We start from the raw sequence: 19,460 nt of genomic DNA on the forward strand, positions 1-19,460 counted from the left end.
CTGCATAAACTACAAGAAAATGGCCTTTCAAGAGACATAACAAAGAACTAGATGGAAAGATTATAAGACATGAATCAACATCTTACATTTGATCTGAAGATGCATGTCACACAAACCAGTGCTTGTATTGACCATTGTTCAATATATGCCCTATCAGATGAGAAAAACTCAGATTGCAAGGAAATTTGTGATCACCATCATACTAAAATCTGCATAACATGTAGTAGTATTGCAACAGTCATTGATGAAATTTCAAGTTGTACAGCAGCAAATTTATCGAGTGACTTGCAGAGAGAATTGGAGCATGATTTTGAACGAACAAGAAAGAATATACAAGAATGGAAAGCCCATATAACACGAGCTGTAAACCAGGATAACAGTAAATGCAAGAACATAGAAAACTTGAAGAGTAACTGTTGATTATGGATTGGACCATAAAATTCTTGCCACAAAGTTTCCGTGAATCACAGCAAAAGTGGTTTGGAAAATAGGGCATAATTAAATATAAGCTGGGATGTTACATGTGTAATATTCCTCAAACATCCCAGTGGTAATGCATAGAGTCAGAAAAAAAATTCAGCCTGGTATCATTTGCACATGTACTGCAAGGAGAAAATCAAGGATGGTTCTCAGTTGCATGTATTCTCAAAGACAGCTTAGAAAAACTTAAATGTCTTAACCCCCATCTGTCAGAGGTGTATTTAAAATATGATAATGCAGGATGTTACCACAGCATGCCATTGATGTCTTACATTTGGAGAAATTATGATTTTCTACAGCTCAAAATAAGAGAATACAATTTCAGTGAGGTCCAAAGTGGTAAAGACCTGTGCGATTCAAGAACTGGAACATGCAGAATGCATATTTTGAAGTATGCTGATGAAGGTAATAATGTGCAAAGTGCAAATCAACTGAAAACAGCATTGAAAAGTCACGGAGGAGTTAAAAAAAATTCATTACATTGATTGATATCAGCACAGAAAATCAGCCATTTTGTCAGGAACTATCAGAAACTTCAAAATCAGTCAGACGAACAATTTTTCTGTTTGAGGAAGAAGGCATCAGAGTGTTAAGAGCCTATGGTATTGGTCAAGGACACTTAATCCAAGGGGCACACTGGAGAAAATATCTCAGAATCTTGCCTTTGACGAGTCCAAAATAAAAGGTAAAATTATGATCAGTTCAGACTGTGTATCATAATTCCTTTAGACCTTTGAACTTGTGTATTATGCTCTATTCAATATAATTATATATTCAACAATTTTCTTTTGAAGGTCATAGAAGATTCAATGTCATAGAAGATTCCATGATTATACCAGTATGTACACAAACAGGACTGTTGAAGCTTCCATTTGCATCTCAACATTCTAATGAAGAGGACGATAACAATGGAGATCTTACCTGCACTGAACCTGGCTGTATAAGATCATTCAGAAAACCATCAACATTAGAAAAACATTTGGCTGTAGGAACTCATTCTTACCATAAGGTCCATAGTTGTACAGATATAGCCATGGAATTGTGGGCAGAAAAATGTAATGAATCTTTATGTTACAACCAATCTCACTCCGTGCAGGCTTCCAATGTAAGTTCTGAGAGTCAAACATCACAGCTGAAAACAGGATGGGCTTTAAAGTCGGACAGGAAATTTGTAAGATTCTCAATGGCTGTAAAACAATTTGTGAAAAATGTTTTTGATGAGGGTGAAATAACTGGTAAAAAAGCAAATCCAATGTCTGCATGAAACATAGCCATGAATTAAACACATCTTTCCAAAAATCATTATTTTTTAGAATAAGACAAGACACAAACTCTTCAACAAAATCAAAAAGTTTACACAATACGTCTTTACCATTTATTGCCAAAAAAAATATCAAACCATGGTTGATTACTTTTTGTTAATCTTTTAATCCAAGAGCATTTAAGAGATATGATAAAGCTATCTATATCCAACATTTTTAATCCTCCTTGTAAAAAAAATCTTGAGTAATAATTTTTCTTTTTACTTTATCACATTTTGATTTCCATATAAACTCAAAGATTTCTCTGTTCAATAATGATAAAATTTCTTTACTTGGATTTGGTAACGATATAAAAAGATGGTTAAGTTTTGGTAAGATTAATGTTTTCAGAACTGTGACTCTTCCAATAGGAGAAAGAATCATTCTTTTCCATTGTTGAATTAATGCTTTGATTTTTGGTATTTGAACATTGTAGTGAAGACGCTCAATAACAATTCATATATGAAAACTAAGTATCTAAATTTACCTGTCTGGTACAATCCCAATATAAAATGGGAAACAAAATAATCTTTGCAAAGACGTGGTATAAAAATGGTGTTAAAAGTGTTTGTGATTTCTTAAACGATGAAGGAAATTTTTTAACTCTCATTGACTTTGAAAATAGATTTCATTTATCTAAAGTTTGCATTATGCAATACAACAGTATTTTATGTGCTATATCCAGGTATTTAAAAACATCTATAGATAAATCATCTATTAAGAGGGAATGTACCCCTTTCATTTCTTTTTATTTTGAAAATATTATTGTATATGAAAAGTGCACTAAAATAATTTACAGATGTTTGAATAGGAACAATGTCACTCCTACGTCTATATTTCAATGGAACCAGGAGCTATCAGTGTTTTTAGAATCTGATATTTGTGTTGAAGATGTTTTAAAGGTTTGTTTTAGAACAACTATGGATACTTCTGTTCAATGGTTACAGTATAGAATCCTTCATAGAATCCTTCCAGTGAAACATTATTTGAAGAAAATAAATATTTTATCTGATGACCACTATACTTTTTGTAAACAGGAGATAGAAACAATGCATCATATTTTTTTGAATTGCACAAAAATCTCTTCATCGTGGAGTAATCTTAGTATGCACATTTTTACAAAAACTTCCAAAAGAATTGGGTTTAACACATGTAATATTATTTTTGGTGAAACTCCATTATCTTATCATAATAGGGTGATAAATTTTATTATTCTATATACAAAGCAATACATCTTTTCCTGTTTGAAACAGTCCAAAATAACTATGATTACTGGGTTGTTTCATCATTTAACTCTGATGTACAATGTACAAAAATGCATATCAATTCAAAAATTTTCAATGAGCAATTTTGAAAACTTATGATCACCATGGATTAATATTTTTGAGTTGTAAACATTTATTAAAACACCAACAGTAACTATTTTTCAAATGGAATATTATATCTCATTGATTAATTTTTTATTTTATATTTCATTCTTGTTTAAAACTAGAGAGGGGAAGTGTGAATGTGTGAGAGAACGTGAGAAAAATTTCATTATGTAACTTGATATGTCACTCTTTGAAATAAATAAATAAATAAATAAATAAATAAATAAATAAAAAAAAAAAATTCAATGTCTGTCTCTTTACAAATTCGTAATGAATGAGATGAAAATGGCAGTCATGTATTCAGTCCAAATGATAGGATTACAGCCCAACAAGTCCGCAGTCTTTTTGCACAGTTCCAAATAAAACTGCTAAAAGAAAGCTCCGAGAGAGAGAAAAGACCAAAATTAGAACTTACAGTAAAATCTGAGGAGGATGAAGATTTGAATGATGTCCTAAAAGATTTGGATGCCATGGAAGCATATGACATGGTGAATTCTGTAACAGATATGTATCAGTCGTGATTTAAATCTTTATAGTAACTCTGTCACAGTCCATTCCCATTTGTTGCAGTGAGCTTATTAATCTTTGATTACCTATTTTTATTGATACATGTAGCTATAGCTTAAAACCTGAGACTGACAGAAATATCGTTTCTCTTTTTCTTGGTTCAATCAGAGACATTATATGTCTATGGTACAATTTGTCCCTCCTGGTCCTGATAACCAGCTCGTTCTATCGGAAGCCATTTTAAATTGACTTCAAACTTTAATTTGTCAAAACAACTCTCTGGTAATTGTTTACACCTGCAATGATAATTTACTGGTACACACCTACTGAACATAGCCATCCATCGACATTGTTTACGTAAATCCAAGCTTGGGTTGTAACTGGAAGTTTAAAGTGCAACCTAATTTACGAACCAAATCCGGAAATCGGGAGATTTTCGGGTTGTTCGGCAAAAATCGGGTGAAAAACATGACCCGCCGTGTCATAAAAAATAATCGGGTCGAAAAATCGGGTGTAACCCGACGAAATCTGGTGAGTTGGCAATTATGGACTGTACTTCATTTGCTTTACAGTATACATGTATATGTTGTTCTAGACTTGGAAGACATTTTTATTTGCACAAATATTTTATGTATCTGTCATGCTTGCCCCTTAATTAAGATCAGGGCATAAATTTATGTAATATTTTTTTTAATGAAGACAATTGTGTACAAGACGCCTTTAAAGTAATTTCAGATAAAGTTTGAAAGTGTATCATGATTAAGAACTAGCCATGCTGATGAATTCGATAAGACTTAAAATTAACTTATATGTACATTGTGGCATAAGTAGATCATAATTTATTTTTTTTTTTTCTATACAGGTATTGAAAGTATTTTTTTTTTTCAAAATGTTCAGTAATTGTACAAAACATTTAGTGGAAATATAAAAAAAGTGAGATAACTCTGTTAAAAAATATTTTTAAGATAAAGATTTAACTAAAAATTTCAGACTTATACTTCATTTCCTTTACAGTATATGTTATTGTACACTTAGACATTATTTGCTCAAATATTTTACGCATCTTTAAAAAGTATATGACATGCTTACCTCTTTATTAATATCAGGGCATAAATTTGTGTAACATTGTTTTAATGAAGACACGTATGTACAAGAAGCCTTTAAAGTAATTTCAGATAAAGTTTGAAAGAGTCTTAACTTTTTACATGATTTAGAACTAGCTGTGCTGATGAATTCGATAAGACTTAAAATTAACGTATATATACGTGTACATTGTAGCACAATGTAGCACATATTTTTTTTTATCCAGATATGGAAAGCCTTTTTTTCAAAGTGTTCAGTAATTGTACAAACATTTAGTGGAATTATTTATTTGTTTAGCAGTTGCATGATATATATTCTATGAAAGTATGAAACAAAAGGAGATAACTCTGTTAAAAATTTGTTATTTTTCTGAAAAAAATGCTACAATTTCAAAATTTCACTGTGTCAGCAATATTCAAAACCCGATTATCCTCTTGTATGAAATGATTATAAGTTCAAAATTTTTACCTTAAAACATAACATTTTAAATTTTAAGTGTCCAAACCCAATTTTAAAATATCTTGAATATCAGCCTTTTTGGAGTATTTTTCGACCACTTTTATATCAAGATGAAATATCATTTCCCTTGTTTGAAAATGAAATACTGATTTTTAAGGGGAAAAAAATATGTTCAAAATTAAATAAATAATACATATTTTCTTTCATTATAATTTTTGCTGTCTCAATTTTTTAATAAACACAAGAATATGGTTAATAGCTGCTCTATGCAGCTGTACATAACCGTTCTGAAGATTGGTATCATGTATACTATAAAACAGCAACAACCTATAATTAAATGCCTGCTCATGACATATTCACGTAAAATAACACCTTAATCCCATGTTGAACCATTTTCCAAAGAGTTTGAAAATGTTTGACCAAAAAAAAATTAAGAATGCTCAGTATGCAATATAAGAAACACAATTTTTAAACTCATATCGTCCAGTTTGAAAATGGCCAAAACTTGAATGACCAACGATATTTCTAACTCAGGTTACAGGTGTGGACGTGGAACCTACACGCCAAATTTGGTGCTTGTTTTACTAAGTGATTTTTTTTTTCTATTACTATCTGCACCACTTATGAAAGCAGTTTCAATTATGTCTTTGCGAAATGAAGTTACAACATTAGTTATGAATGAAACGTCTTAAAACTTTTGGCAAAAAATACTTCGAGATAGGTCGTCTAGAAAAATCAGCTTCCACCATAACCTACATAGTTAACCAACTGTTTATTTTTCTCTGAGTTCTGCAGCTAGTTGTTACAAATATATCAGAAGTTTTTTTTTTCTTTTTTTAAAATGTTGATTTTAACGTTGATAGGCAATCATAATTCAGATAAAATATATAGAGATAACAGTATTCAAGCCCAAAAGTCAATTCAAAAAATACGAATCAGGAGCAGAACAAACTCGGGTCTCTAAAACATCAGAGGTGGGATCGGGATATCAGCTGAATTATCAAGATGCTGTCTTTGTTGTTCGAAATCAAGAGAATTGCCAGTAAAATACGAATGGTTTTCATTCTTTTCAACATGAATATTTACCGTAAACGTAGTAATAGAACCAAAAATGATCGTACCTGAAAATTAATTTCTTTTCCCTTTCGATCTCTAGAACACCTCTAGCTCTCAAACCTATTTAAGGTCCCTTAAACTTTGAGAATTCGATAGTAACCTGTATTAAATGTCCGGCTAGATAATATTAATTATAATTTTCATATTTTTGTACAACTGTTTAACATTATTTACGAAATTTAAAGATACTGAAAATAGTTTACATGACTGTTTTTTCCTTTTTATGTCTTCGTCTTTTGTATGGAAAAAGACATTCTGACGCAAAATGGATTATTGTTTCGGATAAATATTTCTTAGGTATTTGCAGGTTTGTAAAAATAACAAGGTCGGAGTATAAATGTTTTGATGTGAGAGGGTTTAACACACTGGGGTGGGGGTTACAACAATCTAAGAAATAAATGTTTATTTAAACTAAAACTGTCTCTCTCTCTTTTTCTTTTACCTAAAATATCAATCCGTGTACCTGAACATCTGTTGTGGGGGGTTTTATTACACCTTTGAAGGATAATAAAAAGATGAATTTTTACTCTTGCAAATCCCTTAAATTCATGAACTTCCAGGGACTTCGCCCGCTGGACCCCAATCAGGGCTTCACCTATACTGCATGCCTTAAGACAGTCCCATAATATCTGCTTCTGTTAAAAAAAGTCCCCCCTCTGCTCTGCTCCTGGCAATTATTTATGATCCTCATACAAGTTATTGGGAAGCGGTGTGATTTTATTACTAGCAGGTATTATTGCTTGATCTAGATAATGCTAATAATTAAGCCAATCATGCATCTCTACAACTTCTATATAGGTACTCTATATAGTTATATTTTATTTGCAAGAAGTCCAAATCAATCGAGTGATTTCTTTTCATGTTTCGTCACCAGATTTTGAGTTAACAGTCTAAAAATGAAACCAATCACAGTCAGTAAGAATTAAAAAAAAAAAAAAAAAAAAAACACGGGCCGATTTCGATGTACCCTGTTTATGTAATAGTATTGTTGTTTGCATGCACTATGCCTAGATAGTAGTCTGGGTTTGACACATGGTACACGAGCCGGAGGCGAGTGCTTTATATGTCAAACCCTGACTACTATTTAGGCATAGTGCGTGCAAAGTACAACACTATTGGTATTATTATGCTGACTGTTGTATAAAAAGGGACAATATTTTCCATTTCCATTGTTTCATCACCTCTTATATTCATGTTAATACACCCCTATTATGACGTCACGTTGTGCTACATGTACGTCATAATCTTTTATATTTAATTTTGAATGTTCCATGCATTATAGGTAAATGCACAGATAGTTTCAGAAAATTTTAGTTGAGTGAGGGGAAAAAATTGCAAGAAACTGTTTGAGAAAAATCGTTTTGTTTATTTTTTTTTAAGTGTAAAATATTTGAAACTAAGTTTATATATATCATAATACAGTGCTTTCGATAACGGCGTCTGTGGCATAATCGGTAACGCGTCGGACTGACAATCTCGGGGTTATGAGTTCGAGCCCTGGCGTCGGCGCTGTTGGATTTTCTTCAGAAAAAGAAGCCGTGCACTATTTTGGAATAGAATGCTTACGCTATATAAATGCTTAAAACACTATGCAAAAATAGTTGGGTATTGATTATATAGAGACAAACTGACAGGAAGCATAATTATTTACAATTGTCCATCACGTACATCGTAGGGGGTGTACGACGGTACATATTGTCGTTTTGTACATACTTTTGTCACGACAATATGTACCTACCCTCACTGCACAAATTGTCGTCCATCGGTACATATTGTCGCCGGCTGAAAAGTTACACACGTACATATTGTCGCTGGCGACATTATATGCCTCACCCTCACCGTACATATTGTCGCCTCACCGATATTGTTGCTTAAAGATTTCTTTTGTTGTTTTTTGGTAGTTTTATGAATTTAATTTTTGTGTGAGTCACACTGACGTGTCTCATATGCTATTTTATGCATCGTGATTGTGACGGTACATTTTGTTGTGCTGTTCATATTGTCGCCGGTGACAATGTGCACCTACACTCACTGTGCATATTGTCGTCCATTAGAACATGTCGCATGACTATGCACGGCAATGCTCTATATAAATATGGCTAGAGAAACCCAAAACTTCAAAAATGATCATATACACTGAATTTGCTCGCCGAAATATGGCTGAAATATTGCCGACTCGGCGTTAAACAATAACAATCAATCAAACAATACATATAAAAATGACTAATCACGGTTTGATTTGAAGATAATTGAATCTGTGCAACCTGAGGAGTCATTTAAAAAAAACCCATCACTAATCACGGGCCTACTGCTGTTCTCAGTGTTGGATCCAGAAAGTTCAAAATAGAGGGGGGGGGGGGCGAAATTTTACCTGTGGACTAAACTGAGAGTATATACAAGTTAAACAAACATAACTTACCAAAGGAGAAAAAAAATCAAACCATCGGGCGGGAAAGGGGGGAGGGAGGATGCCGGTGCTACATCTGTCTGGTTTTTGAGAAGATTTTTAAAGATTTTCTGTGTATATTCCTAAGAGTATGTAAAATCACCCATGTATGATCACCCATTGTGGCCCCACCCTACCCTGGGGTCACGATTTGAACAAAATTGATTTTGTTTTTGTTTGTTTGTTTGTTGTTATAATGTTCATCTCGAGAATTTTTCATTCGTATGTAGACGTCAACACTTGCCGGTGTAGGGCTGCAAATTTAGACCTATACTTGTCACTCAGATGACACATTTCTAAGAGTGTTCAACTTTCACGTTTACCGGTTAGATCATCAGTGATCTGTTAGACCTGAATAGACACAGCTGTGTGCATGAATTCTACCACTATATTGGTCAACCCATTGACTTGGACATATATTGCCGGTGACTACTGTCACAAACTGTGAGTTTAATGTCTTGTGTGTGTAGTATCATTTTTTGTTATTGTTGTAAATGTGGTTATGTGACATTGGAGTATCAGCTGATCGGTGAGTATTTTGAACAGAATTTTTACAGTGCTTGCAAGCAACTAGCAATACATGACATTATATATATTCTAGATTAACCAGAGGTAGATCATATTATTTTAATACCTGGCCAGTGAGTCATCCAGCAGTGAATCCCAACGAGTACCTCTAAATTGAACGTACGCTATGTACTGAAGCTTTCACACAAGTATCATCTCTTTTGACCAAGTATTTCTTAAAAAAAAAAATTGAGAGATTTCTTTCTAAATAATCTACGAAAAAAATTGATCGCCTACTGTAGCCACACCCTTCCCTCGAGGGACATGATCTGAACAATTGATTGATTGATTGTGTATTGTTTCACGTCCCATTCGATATTTTTTCATTCATATAGAGACGTCACCATATACCGGTGAAGGGCCTCAAATTTAGGCATTTACTCGGCACTCAGGACCATTGAGCAGTGACGGGGTGCTAAAGCTTGCCGTGACACGGGGCCTGGGTTTTTTTAAAAGGTCTCATCCGAAGGACCCGCAACTTTCAGTTCAAAGTGCCGAGCGCCTGGCGAAGGAACGGTTCCTACCTCTTTTTATCGACTTAGGTCAGTCGCGGCTGAGATTCTAACTCACGGCATTCCGATCACGGAGCGAGCGCTCAACCGCATGATCTGAATTAAACTGAATTTACACTTCATACAATGAAGCGTTCACATAAGTTTCAACTTTTCTGACACACTGGTTCTTGAGAAGATTTTTATAGGTCACCTGAGTCAGTTTGCACTGCATCCATAATTAAGAAAACATAAGTGGGTTGCTAAGTAACATTTATATTTAATAAAAAATAAAGAGAAACAATTTATTTAACTACAGCAAACATATATTCTTCTTCATTCTACGGAGAAGTTCCAAATGAAAGATTGTGATAGGTATTAACATTACTATTTATAGCATTAAGTTCCTGATATGTATGCGTATTTTCAGTCTTTACAGCCATTACGTCACTGCATTCAGCATAATGTCTCGATTCTTCCTCATCTCTTTTACAGTACCTTCTATCAAAAAAAGTATTTAGTCAACTTTATGTCACGAACTTAATTATTTTTTTTTTAATTTGAAAATACGTAAACTTTATCGATACTTATCTTCACATTACTTATTTTCTTACCTTCGGAGTACCACTATACAGGTAAATATATTAAGTAGCAGTGATACAGCAAACCCTGCTGATAAAGCTATGACGTAGCCAGATTGAAAATCACTTTGAGGAAAATTTGTAGTTGCTTTTTTCAGGGAGACTAGAAAATATTAAATAATTGCTATAACCATTTCAAATTAATTTTTGCAAAAAAAAAAAAAAAAAAAAAAAAAAAAAAAAAAAAAGGCATAACACACCAGGGTAGAACTTGTTATTTTGTGAGAGAGAGAGAGAGAGAGAGAGAGAGAGAGAGAGATTAATAAAACAAGTATATAATATGTAATATATTATGAAATATAAATCAAGTACATAAATTCAAAATACTACAAACTTTCCGTATTTTTGTCGCATTTCACTCCAGTAAATGGTTCCACACAGCCAGTTAAACAAGCCCCATTCGTCCTGTTGCACGTGTGGTTGAGAGCACATTTACCACATCTTTTTACGCAATCTTCTCCAAACCATCCGGGCATGCATTCTAAAAATATGAGGAAAAAATGAGAACCTTGAATATCCAAACAACTAAAATTAACTCATCATTGTTTTCAACACAAGTTTCTACTTCAAAATGCTTATATACAAAATCGTCGCGGGAATGTTCTCTAATATTATTCTATTATTGAATAATAAAAGGCTTATTAGGTTTTCATATCATTGTGTTTAAAACTTTTACATACATGTACACTAAAGGAGCTAATATCAAATTTAAGACATATTTTTATGACTATGTCTTCAGTGTGATACAATGCGCAAAAAGTATTTCTTTAAAATTAATGAATTTGGGAAAAAATACACGGAAAGTATATTTTTATTTTGGATGTCAATTTGTAATCGGTTAACGGTTACTCGGTCGGAAAGATGGTAACCGGTTAGAAAATCTGTAATCGGTTAGTCGGAAAAAAATATTAATATGTAAACTTGAACACAATTTCCTGAGAATTCAATTTAAAAAATACAAATAAAAATATGTATGAATTGTTAGCATTTTCACCTAAAAGCTGATCCTGATTAATATCATGGGGGTAATTGGTCAGTTTTCGAGATGTTTTAAAATTGCTTTTAAAACACAATGTCGTTACCCAGCTGCCTGTGTTTCTTTAATGAATTTAATTAAATGATCGTTGAGATCCTTGAACTGATTATTATGTGTACCTTGCCCCATCTATCCTTTGAAGTTACCTATCAAATTATATTATTTAACAAACATTGTAAATTAAGCGATACTTCAGACTTAATGACTTTCTTAATTTCCCCCCTATTAAAATTGAAATAAAATATACTTGGTGTCCTCATCAAAAATAAACATAATAATACTTTATGTAACATCATTATAGTCTTGTTTATTTTATTAGAACATGCAATGATGGACTGTGTCAAAAATATTTGATACGATTAACTGATTAATCGGTCGGAACGTCTTGGAGGTAACTGATTGGCAATTCTATATTCGATTGCAATCCCTACTTTTTATCAAAACATATAGAACATTGATTAACTAATGATATGTAGCAATGGTAAATACTAAAAGAAATCACAACCACGAATAATATCACTAAAAATAATGTAGTAAAACCATTAAAAATTGACTTTTTTCTTAAAAAAATGACTTTACAAAACTGGACTAAAGATCAAGCAGTCTTACATGTTAAGAAATGTTGAAACAATTTTTTCTTTGCTTATCGCAAGAGAGAGAGAGAGAGAGAGAGAGAGAGAGAGAGAGAGAGAGAGAGAGAGAGAGAGGAGAATAAAAAATATAATGAATTATGAATAAAGTACGGAAAGACAGAACGCACTTTCCGTATTTTTTTGTCGCATTTCCATCCAGTCAGTTATGAAGAGCCAGTTAAACAAGCACACTTCATCCTGCTGCATATTGGGTTGATATCACACTCACATAAATTTGTGAGCAAAGATTTATTTGTTATGGAAAGATACTGATTCCGCTTCAGAAATATTTGAAGAATCTTGATTTGCTAAAACATATCACAGGATACTCTGAAATATTACATTACAATGGTCCAAACAGGTGTAAAAAACCGGCACAGGATTTTGTTCTACGTGCATCTGATTTAAAGAAATGGTGGCAAGCAAGCAGTTTTTTTTTTTTTTAAATTTAGGTATCTTTAACTGTGATGATGTAATGCCTAATATCTCTTATTTCCAACGATATCTTAAGTTATATTTTTATGCCCTGGGGGTATATTTTTTTGCCCTGTCCGTTCGTCTGTCTGTCTGTTTGTTTGTCTTTTTGTCCGAAAAAAAAACTTTAACCTTTCCCATAACTTTTGATTGGTTGGAGCTATGACTTTCATATTTCACATGTGTATTCCTTGTCACAAGACCTTTCTTTGGGTACCATCATGTTTGACCTTGGAGTTTGACCCACTTTTGCAAAATTTTATGAGACTTTAACTTTGGCCATAACTTTTGAACAATTGGAGCTTGGGCTTTCAAACTTTACATGTGTATTCCTTGTGACAAAACCTTCCTTTGGATACCAAAAACTTTGAACCTTTGATCTTGGAGTTTGACCTACTTTAAAAAAAAACTTTAACCCTGGCCATAACTTTTGAACAGTTGGAGCTAGGGCTTTCATACATCAAATGTATATTCCTAGTGACAAGACCTTTCTTTGGTGATCAACAATTTTGACCTTTTAACCCTGACCTAGGAGTTTGACCTACCTTTGAAAAACTTAAACCTTTGTAATAACTTTTGAATGGTTGGTGCTAGGGCCTTCATACTTGACAGGTCTATTCCTTGTTACAAGACCTTCCTTAGAATACCAACCACTGTGACCTTATGACCTTGACCTAGGAGTTTGACTTACTTTTGAACAACTTTAACCTTGGCCATAACTTTCGAAAGGTGGGTGTTAGGGCTTTCATCCTTCAAATATGTAATTCTTGTGACAAGACCTTCCTTAGAATACCAACCACTTTGACCTTGACCTAGGAGTTTTATATACTTTTGAAAAACTTTAACCGTGGCAGTAACTTTTTAACAGTTGGTGCTAGGGCTTTCATACTTCTCATATGTAATCCTTGTGAGAAGACCTTCTTTTGGATACCAACAACTTTGACCTTTTGACCTTGGAGTTTGACCTACTTTTGAAAAACTTTTACCTTGGCCATAACTTTTAAACATTTATTGCTAGGTCTTTCATACTTCACATGTGCATTCCTTGTTCCTTTGGATACCAACTATATTGACATTGACCTTGATTTTGGAGTTCGACCTACTTTTAAAAAACTTAAACCTTGGCCATAACATGTAAACGTTGGTTCTATGGCTTTCACATTTCATGAATATGTGTATCACTTGTGACAAGACCTTCCCTCGGGGCCCTATTTGACCTTGACCTTGCCGTTTTACTTACTTTTAAACAACCTTAACCTTCGCCATATCTTTTAAGCAGATGTTTCTATATGGCTTTCAAATTTCAGAAGTATATTCCTCGAGACAGACCTTTCTTTTGGTTCCAATATTTTTGATCTCCTGACCTGTAGTTTGACTTGCATTAAAGAAACTTTAACCGTCACCATAAGCTGCCATACGGGGTCATCAGTGTTTCACAAACACATCTTGTTAATTTGTTTTTTACTTCGAAGCAAATCTTGTTAAGGTCTTCAGAGGGGTAAATTCGTTACACAATAAGATTGTGACCTAGTATAGTCGTCCAGCGTATGAAGTGGAATCCGTATAAGGATTCGTCTTTGACTCACCCGATGGGATAGGAAACGTTAACATACTTTAAAATACTGCTGTTGTTTTGTTTGCATTTCATTATTGTACAAAAATATAGACATCCAAAGTTGGAACACGTTTATTGAAACATCCTGTACATTCACACAGCTGAGTAAGGTATGTAATGACTTTATGTAGTGAGGGTGATGTATACCTTATACTCGTATAAGTTTTTAGAAGGACAACATAACTGAGGTGTGTTATGGAACATAGGCATCTTAATTTATAATATGGTTAGAATAGACTGAGTTAAGTCAAACCTTATTCCGTACCGTCTGAACAGTTCAATCCCATCCATCCAGCTTCACACCCATACGTACATTCACCGTATGCGTTGTTACATGACTTGTTTATACAATTTTGGTTACATAAATTAGAGCAATTCTTCCCATACCATCCAATAAGGCAAGCTTTAGAAAAAGAATGAAGAAAAAATAAGAGAAAGGATACCTAAATCCCGCAAGTATAAAAAAGATGTTCTTAAACCAAAAAATATGATTTTTGAAATAACACCTATCTGATAAATAATAATAACATACACTCATCACATTTACTGCCCATGTATCCGTCATCACACCCTTGAATACAAGTACCGTTAAAAGGGTCGCATAGACTATTTAGGCAGTTAGAACAGCTTTTTGAACAGTTTTTGCCATAAAATCCTGCATCACATGCTACACAAATAAAATACGTAAGATAAATGTAATAGAACTCTAAAATACAATATTTTTTTTTTATTTAAAAACAGATAAACCTTCTGAATTTTGCATGTACTATACATGTAATACTGATAATTATACAAAATATTTGTTTGTAATTATACAAACTAAATTTAAAAATACCTCGAGAACAGCTGGCAGAACTCCAGCCTTGTTTACATCCGAATGTACATCTGCCATCTCTATGATTACACCTCTGATTAAAACAGTTTTCGCTACAACGCTTTGAGCAATTTTTGCCATACCAGCCACCCTTGCAACCTTACAAAATACTTATCTTGTACAATTATTGTAAAATGTCTGCTTTACAATTACAGTACCCGCATCGTTATTCTTTACAGAATACACTGCACACGATATCGATACGATAGGATACACGCACGATACGATAGAATAAACGCACGATACGATAGGACAGGATACACGCACGATAGGATAAACGCAAAACACGATAAACGCAAAATACGATAAACGCAAAACACGATAGACCTGATAAACGATCTTAACGATAGGATAAACGCAAAACCTGATAGGATTGTTTCAAAATGCGAAACGTTTTTTGACAAAACGAAAAGTTTTCTTTATGATATACTATAGTATGATAATTTTAATTACTTACAAAGCCGCAAATCGAAATGATAAAACGTTTTAAATTTATGATGATAAAACATTTGAAGTAATTATGCTTTGTAAAAGATATGGTGTTTTTGTCAATAAAATTGATCGTCATCATATTCAAACTAATTATTTTAAGAATAATTCCACTCTATGATGGAAATTAGGCGATTTTTTTTGTGTAATTATACAAATGTCGAAATTCCTTCGAATCGTTAAATTTAAGTTTTGAGTCCGTAGACAAGCGAAGTTTTACACCCAAGTGCAATAAATTCACGAAACGCTATAAATATATTCATTATTTTAACAAATAAAACCTTATGAAATTCATAACAAACATTGATTATTTTTTCGGAAAAACATGTAAAAAAAAAAAAAAAAAATGAAATATTTGGATTCAATATCTTTTGCTAGAAGTCTGCAAAGTATCCAAAATCGCCTTTAATAGTTCGTATTTAATAATTCAAATCTTAACCCCCCCCCCCCCCAAAAAAAATACTAGTCATAATTTGGGGGGGGGGGGTTGAAAAATTATTGTTATAATTATTTTAAGGTTAATGCTATCTCCTCCAATTTTTAAGAATTTGATTTATATTTTATATAAATTAATTAATTTTTTTTACGTTTTAAAATTGCCGAAATTGCTAGTTGCATTGAGACAGACCGTGCACTGGACTGTGAATAGTTAATATCTCCTATATATAAATATATATGTCACACATATCCCGTGCACATAAAAATTATTTACATATTCCAAGTACATGCACATTCCAAGTACATACATTGTATATGCATATATGAGGAAGGAGACCTGCGAAAAAACTCGAATTTAATAAAATCAATAAACGTCACTAGATCTGTCATCATCTATTATCCGAAAAAAATATTGCATTTCCATTCTTTTGTATTTATTCTGGTATTTTTATAGGCCTGTAAGATTACGCTAGAAGGGAGCATGCAGTCGTATCAATCAAAAAAATGTTACAGTGTACCAGCATGTGTAGTATACAGTAGTAATATAATGCTTATATAATATTGCCCATCGACAATAATAATGTCTTTAGCTATTTTTGTTTGCTTTTCAAAACATTTCTTTTTAGACCCCACCCCCTCCCCCCGGCCGCCCCCAAAGAAATGATATTGCTTTCTTAGCGTGCTTGTGTTATAAGCATTTACAATAACAGAATTTGTATCTACTATAGATACGTGTAAACTATATAAACTTACAATGTATATGAATATATTTATTGGGTACTTAAACTTTGCATTAGATAACATTGAATGGTTACGTACACTTGTTTCAACATATTAGAACACACACAAAAAATAAATGATAAATCAATTTCCACAATTTGACAAGTGGATTTTCGGATAGAATAATTGTCAATTATTGCTATTAGACTTTGTAATAATTGTTACAAAACTTATCTTATATAGGACGACATCGGCAAAATTAGACAAAACTTTATAAATTATGAAAGTCTTAACCCCATTTGAGGCACAGTCAGTGGGGAAGGGGGATCCATACCCCCCCCCTTCCCCCCCAAAAAAATCCGATTCAAAAAGCCAAAAAAAAAAACAAACAAACAAACAAACAATAATATAATAATAAAATGAAAATAAAAAAAAATAAAAATATATATTGACTTCTTCAATACAGTCATGTATTATATGCAATCGATAAACACGAATAAAATTAAATACAAGGTATTTACCAGTCTTGTGTATCACCGCAGAACCGGGCGATTTTTTTTTTCATGTATCTTTGAGACGCCTTTACATGTAACAACGACAGACAACAGAGAAAACCCTAAGATCAAGAAGTACCGTTAGCGCATTCTTTTTTTAAATGGATCACACCAATCATGTTTATGACTTTAAACCTATAATAATTACATAAAAATATACAAATGAACTAAATCAACGGAGTTTGGAGGACAAACCTCGCCTATATTTTATTTGATTCAATTTTTCATTTTTTAATCTGTAACGGAAGTGTACATTTACCAATTTTCTTAGTATAAAATCTTTAATTGCTAATTAAGTGTTGTTCATAAAAATTATGAACAATATCCAGAAAATAAGTAGATGCATTTCATTGAAACCAGTAGGGTTCAAGGTAAATACTTGACACCAGGTGAGAGCTAGAGTTCAGGTATGTCTACGTTGAATACACACGGGCCGGTCATGTAGGGGAAAGGGGGGGGGGGTCTTGACTTGACAAGAAGACAGTGTACTGATTAGGCAGGTAGGTGTCAGTTCTCTTGTCACGGGAGCGCTTCCACCTGTCACTAATTTACGGTATATATTACTTCTTCTCCGCGCCGAAGTAGGTAAGATGTATAATAAAAATTTGTGTGGTTTTGTCTATTTATTTATTCATTTTTTACACACTTCTAAATGCAGTAGTTAAATATGAATGGCAAACATCTATATTATAATATATACTTATCAGAGAAAAATAATAATACAAAGGAACAACAAAACCTGCGCGCATAGACAAAATTTTTGTTTCCGTTATTGATTAAAAGGATAGCCTTTATAGAGATACTGATATTTTTTTTATTCATAATTTATTTTTTGCACACATACCTAATGTTTTATGTTTCTATAATTATCAAAACAAAGTTAATAAAGGTCTCGCTTTTGTCACTCTGACTGTGTAAAGGGATTATAATATTTCTATCTTTAACAAAAATATTTCTTACATATCGACAAATTTAAAAAAAAATAACGAATGACTCAAATAGTAGATCGATTATTTCATGTACAAAAATAGAATTTGACTTCCGATTTATGCACTCTGCTTGGTGACGGTTCTTGGCGTTTATTTATTTATTTATTTATTTTCTTTAAAAAATATACCAGAGTTAGATTATTAATTTCTCTTTTTGTTCAACAGTTAGATTAATCCTAAATAAATTAACAAAACGAAAGATGAAATCGAGATATCTCGGGTGTTTCTTTTCAAGGTAAAGATAAAAAGCGAGAGTTTCCGAATGCACACGATAAACGCAAAACACGATACACTATAGAACCTTATAAACGATCTTCACGATAAACGCAAAACCTGATAAACGGAAAACACGATAGAAAACGCAAAACCTGATAAACGGATAAAGCGGGTACTGTATCTGTTGTTAAAATTTATAAGGGGAACCATAATAAATGTACACTACTGTTCGTTATCTCCATATATTTCACTTTATAATTGAAAAAAAAAAAAATCAAACAATCATCAACAAATATTACATAACTTTGAACTGATAAAACATTATAAATAAAGTACCCAAACACACTTTTATCGCACTTTGGTTCTATGTATCCATCCATACAGCCGTCTACACAAACTCCATTAGTATTGTTGCAATGAAGATTTTTTCTGCAAAATGGACTGCATGTTTCTGTGCAGTTTTCTCCGTACAATCCCAAATTGCAAGCTAACAAAATATGCATTATTATATAAAACGCTTAAGACAATCATATTTTTCCTGCACGACAGTTATGATTTTCCATTGATCACGTATATATCAATAATTAGTATTGACGTTAACAACATTTTATCAAGGATATCAATTTCTGAACCTACATGTAGTACGGAAACTAAGAGATTTTTTTTATGTGTGCATTCTTTTCAAAAAATGATAGTTTTGTTATTTTAGTCATGATGGATGCATTACGTGGTGACCTTTATCTACTTATGGTCCCACAGGAACTGCGGGATGTTGAACAAAGAAGGATATTTTGAGGTACATGTATATTTTACCCTGATTTATTGACAGTAATAAACTGTCAATATAGAACCAATTAAGATGTATGAAAATTGTTCCGTCACCAGCGGTAAAAGTTCATTTTCCCGCGCTTATTCATGATTTCATCTAGTATTTCATATGTTCTATCTTATATCATAAAATG

The 19,460-nt window shown here is 32.7% G+C and overlaps 2 protein-coding genes across 2 annotated transcripts in view; both read right to left on the reverse strand.

Moving 5' to 3' along the window:
- Window positions 1-19,460, reverse strand: part of LOC133204320 (multiple epidermal growth factor-like domains protein 10) — a 609,956-nt gene that overhangs the window by 552,970 nt on the left and 37,526 nt on the right. The window lies entirely within an intron of this gene.
- LOC133204215 (multiple epidermal growth factor-like domains protein 10) lies at window positions 10,162-18,972 on the reverse strand. Its single transcript, XM_061339960.1, has 7 exons — window positions 18,845-18,972; window positions 15,054-15,191; window positions 14,751-14,885; window positions 14,484-14,621; window positions 10,796-10,942; window positions 10,435-10,564; window positions 10,162-10,321 (listed from the first exon to the last, which is right to left on the reverse strand). The coding sequence occupies exons 1-7, from the start codon at window positions 18,876-18,878 to the stop codon at window positions 10,162-10,164; spliced, it is 882 nt and encodes a 293-aa protein (XP_061195944.1). The 5' UTR covers window positions 18,879-18,972.

The sequence above is a fragment of the Saccostrea echinata genome, unplaced genomic scaffold (genome assembly GCF_033153115.1).
Source record: "Saccostrea echinata isolate AGI-Se365-2 ecotype Australia unplaced genomic scaffold, CSIRO_AGI_Sech_v1 ptg000052l, whole genome shotgun sequence".
Lineage (NCBI taxonomy): Eukaryota > Metazoa > Mollusca > Bivalvia > Ostreida > Ostreidae > Saccostrea > Saccostrea echinata.

Bases quoted from the DNA above. Each gene is read 5' to 3' on its own strand.
- LOC133204215 (XM_061339960.1), bottom strand. From the start codon at position 18,878: ATGGATGGATACATAGAACCAAAGTGCGATAAAA. The intron at 14,886-15,053 runs GTATTTTTAAAT...TTATTTGTGTAG, and splicing joins TTCTGCCAGCTGTTCTCGAG to CATGTGATGCAGGATTTTAT. The intron at 14,622-14,750 runs GTATGTTATTAT...CTTTTTCTAAAG, and splicing joins GGGCAGTAAATGTGATGAGT to CTTGCCTTATTGGATGGTAT.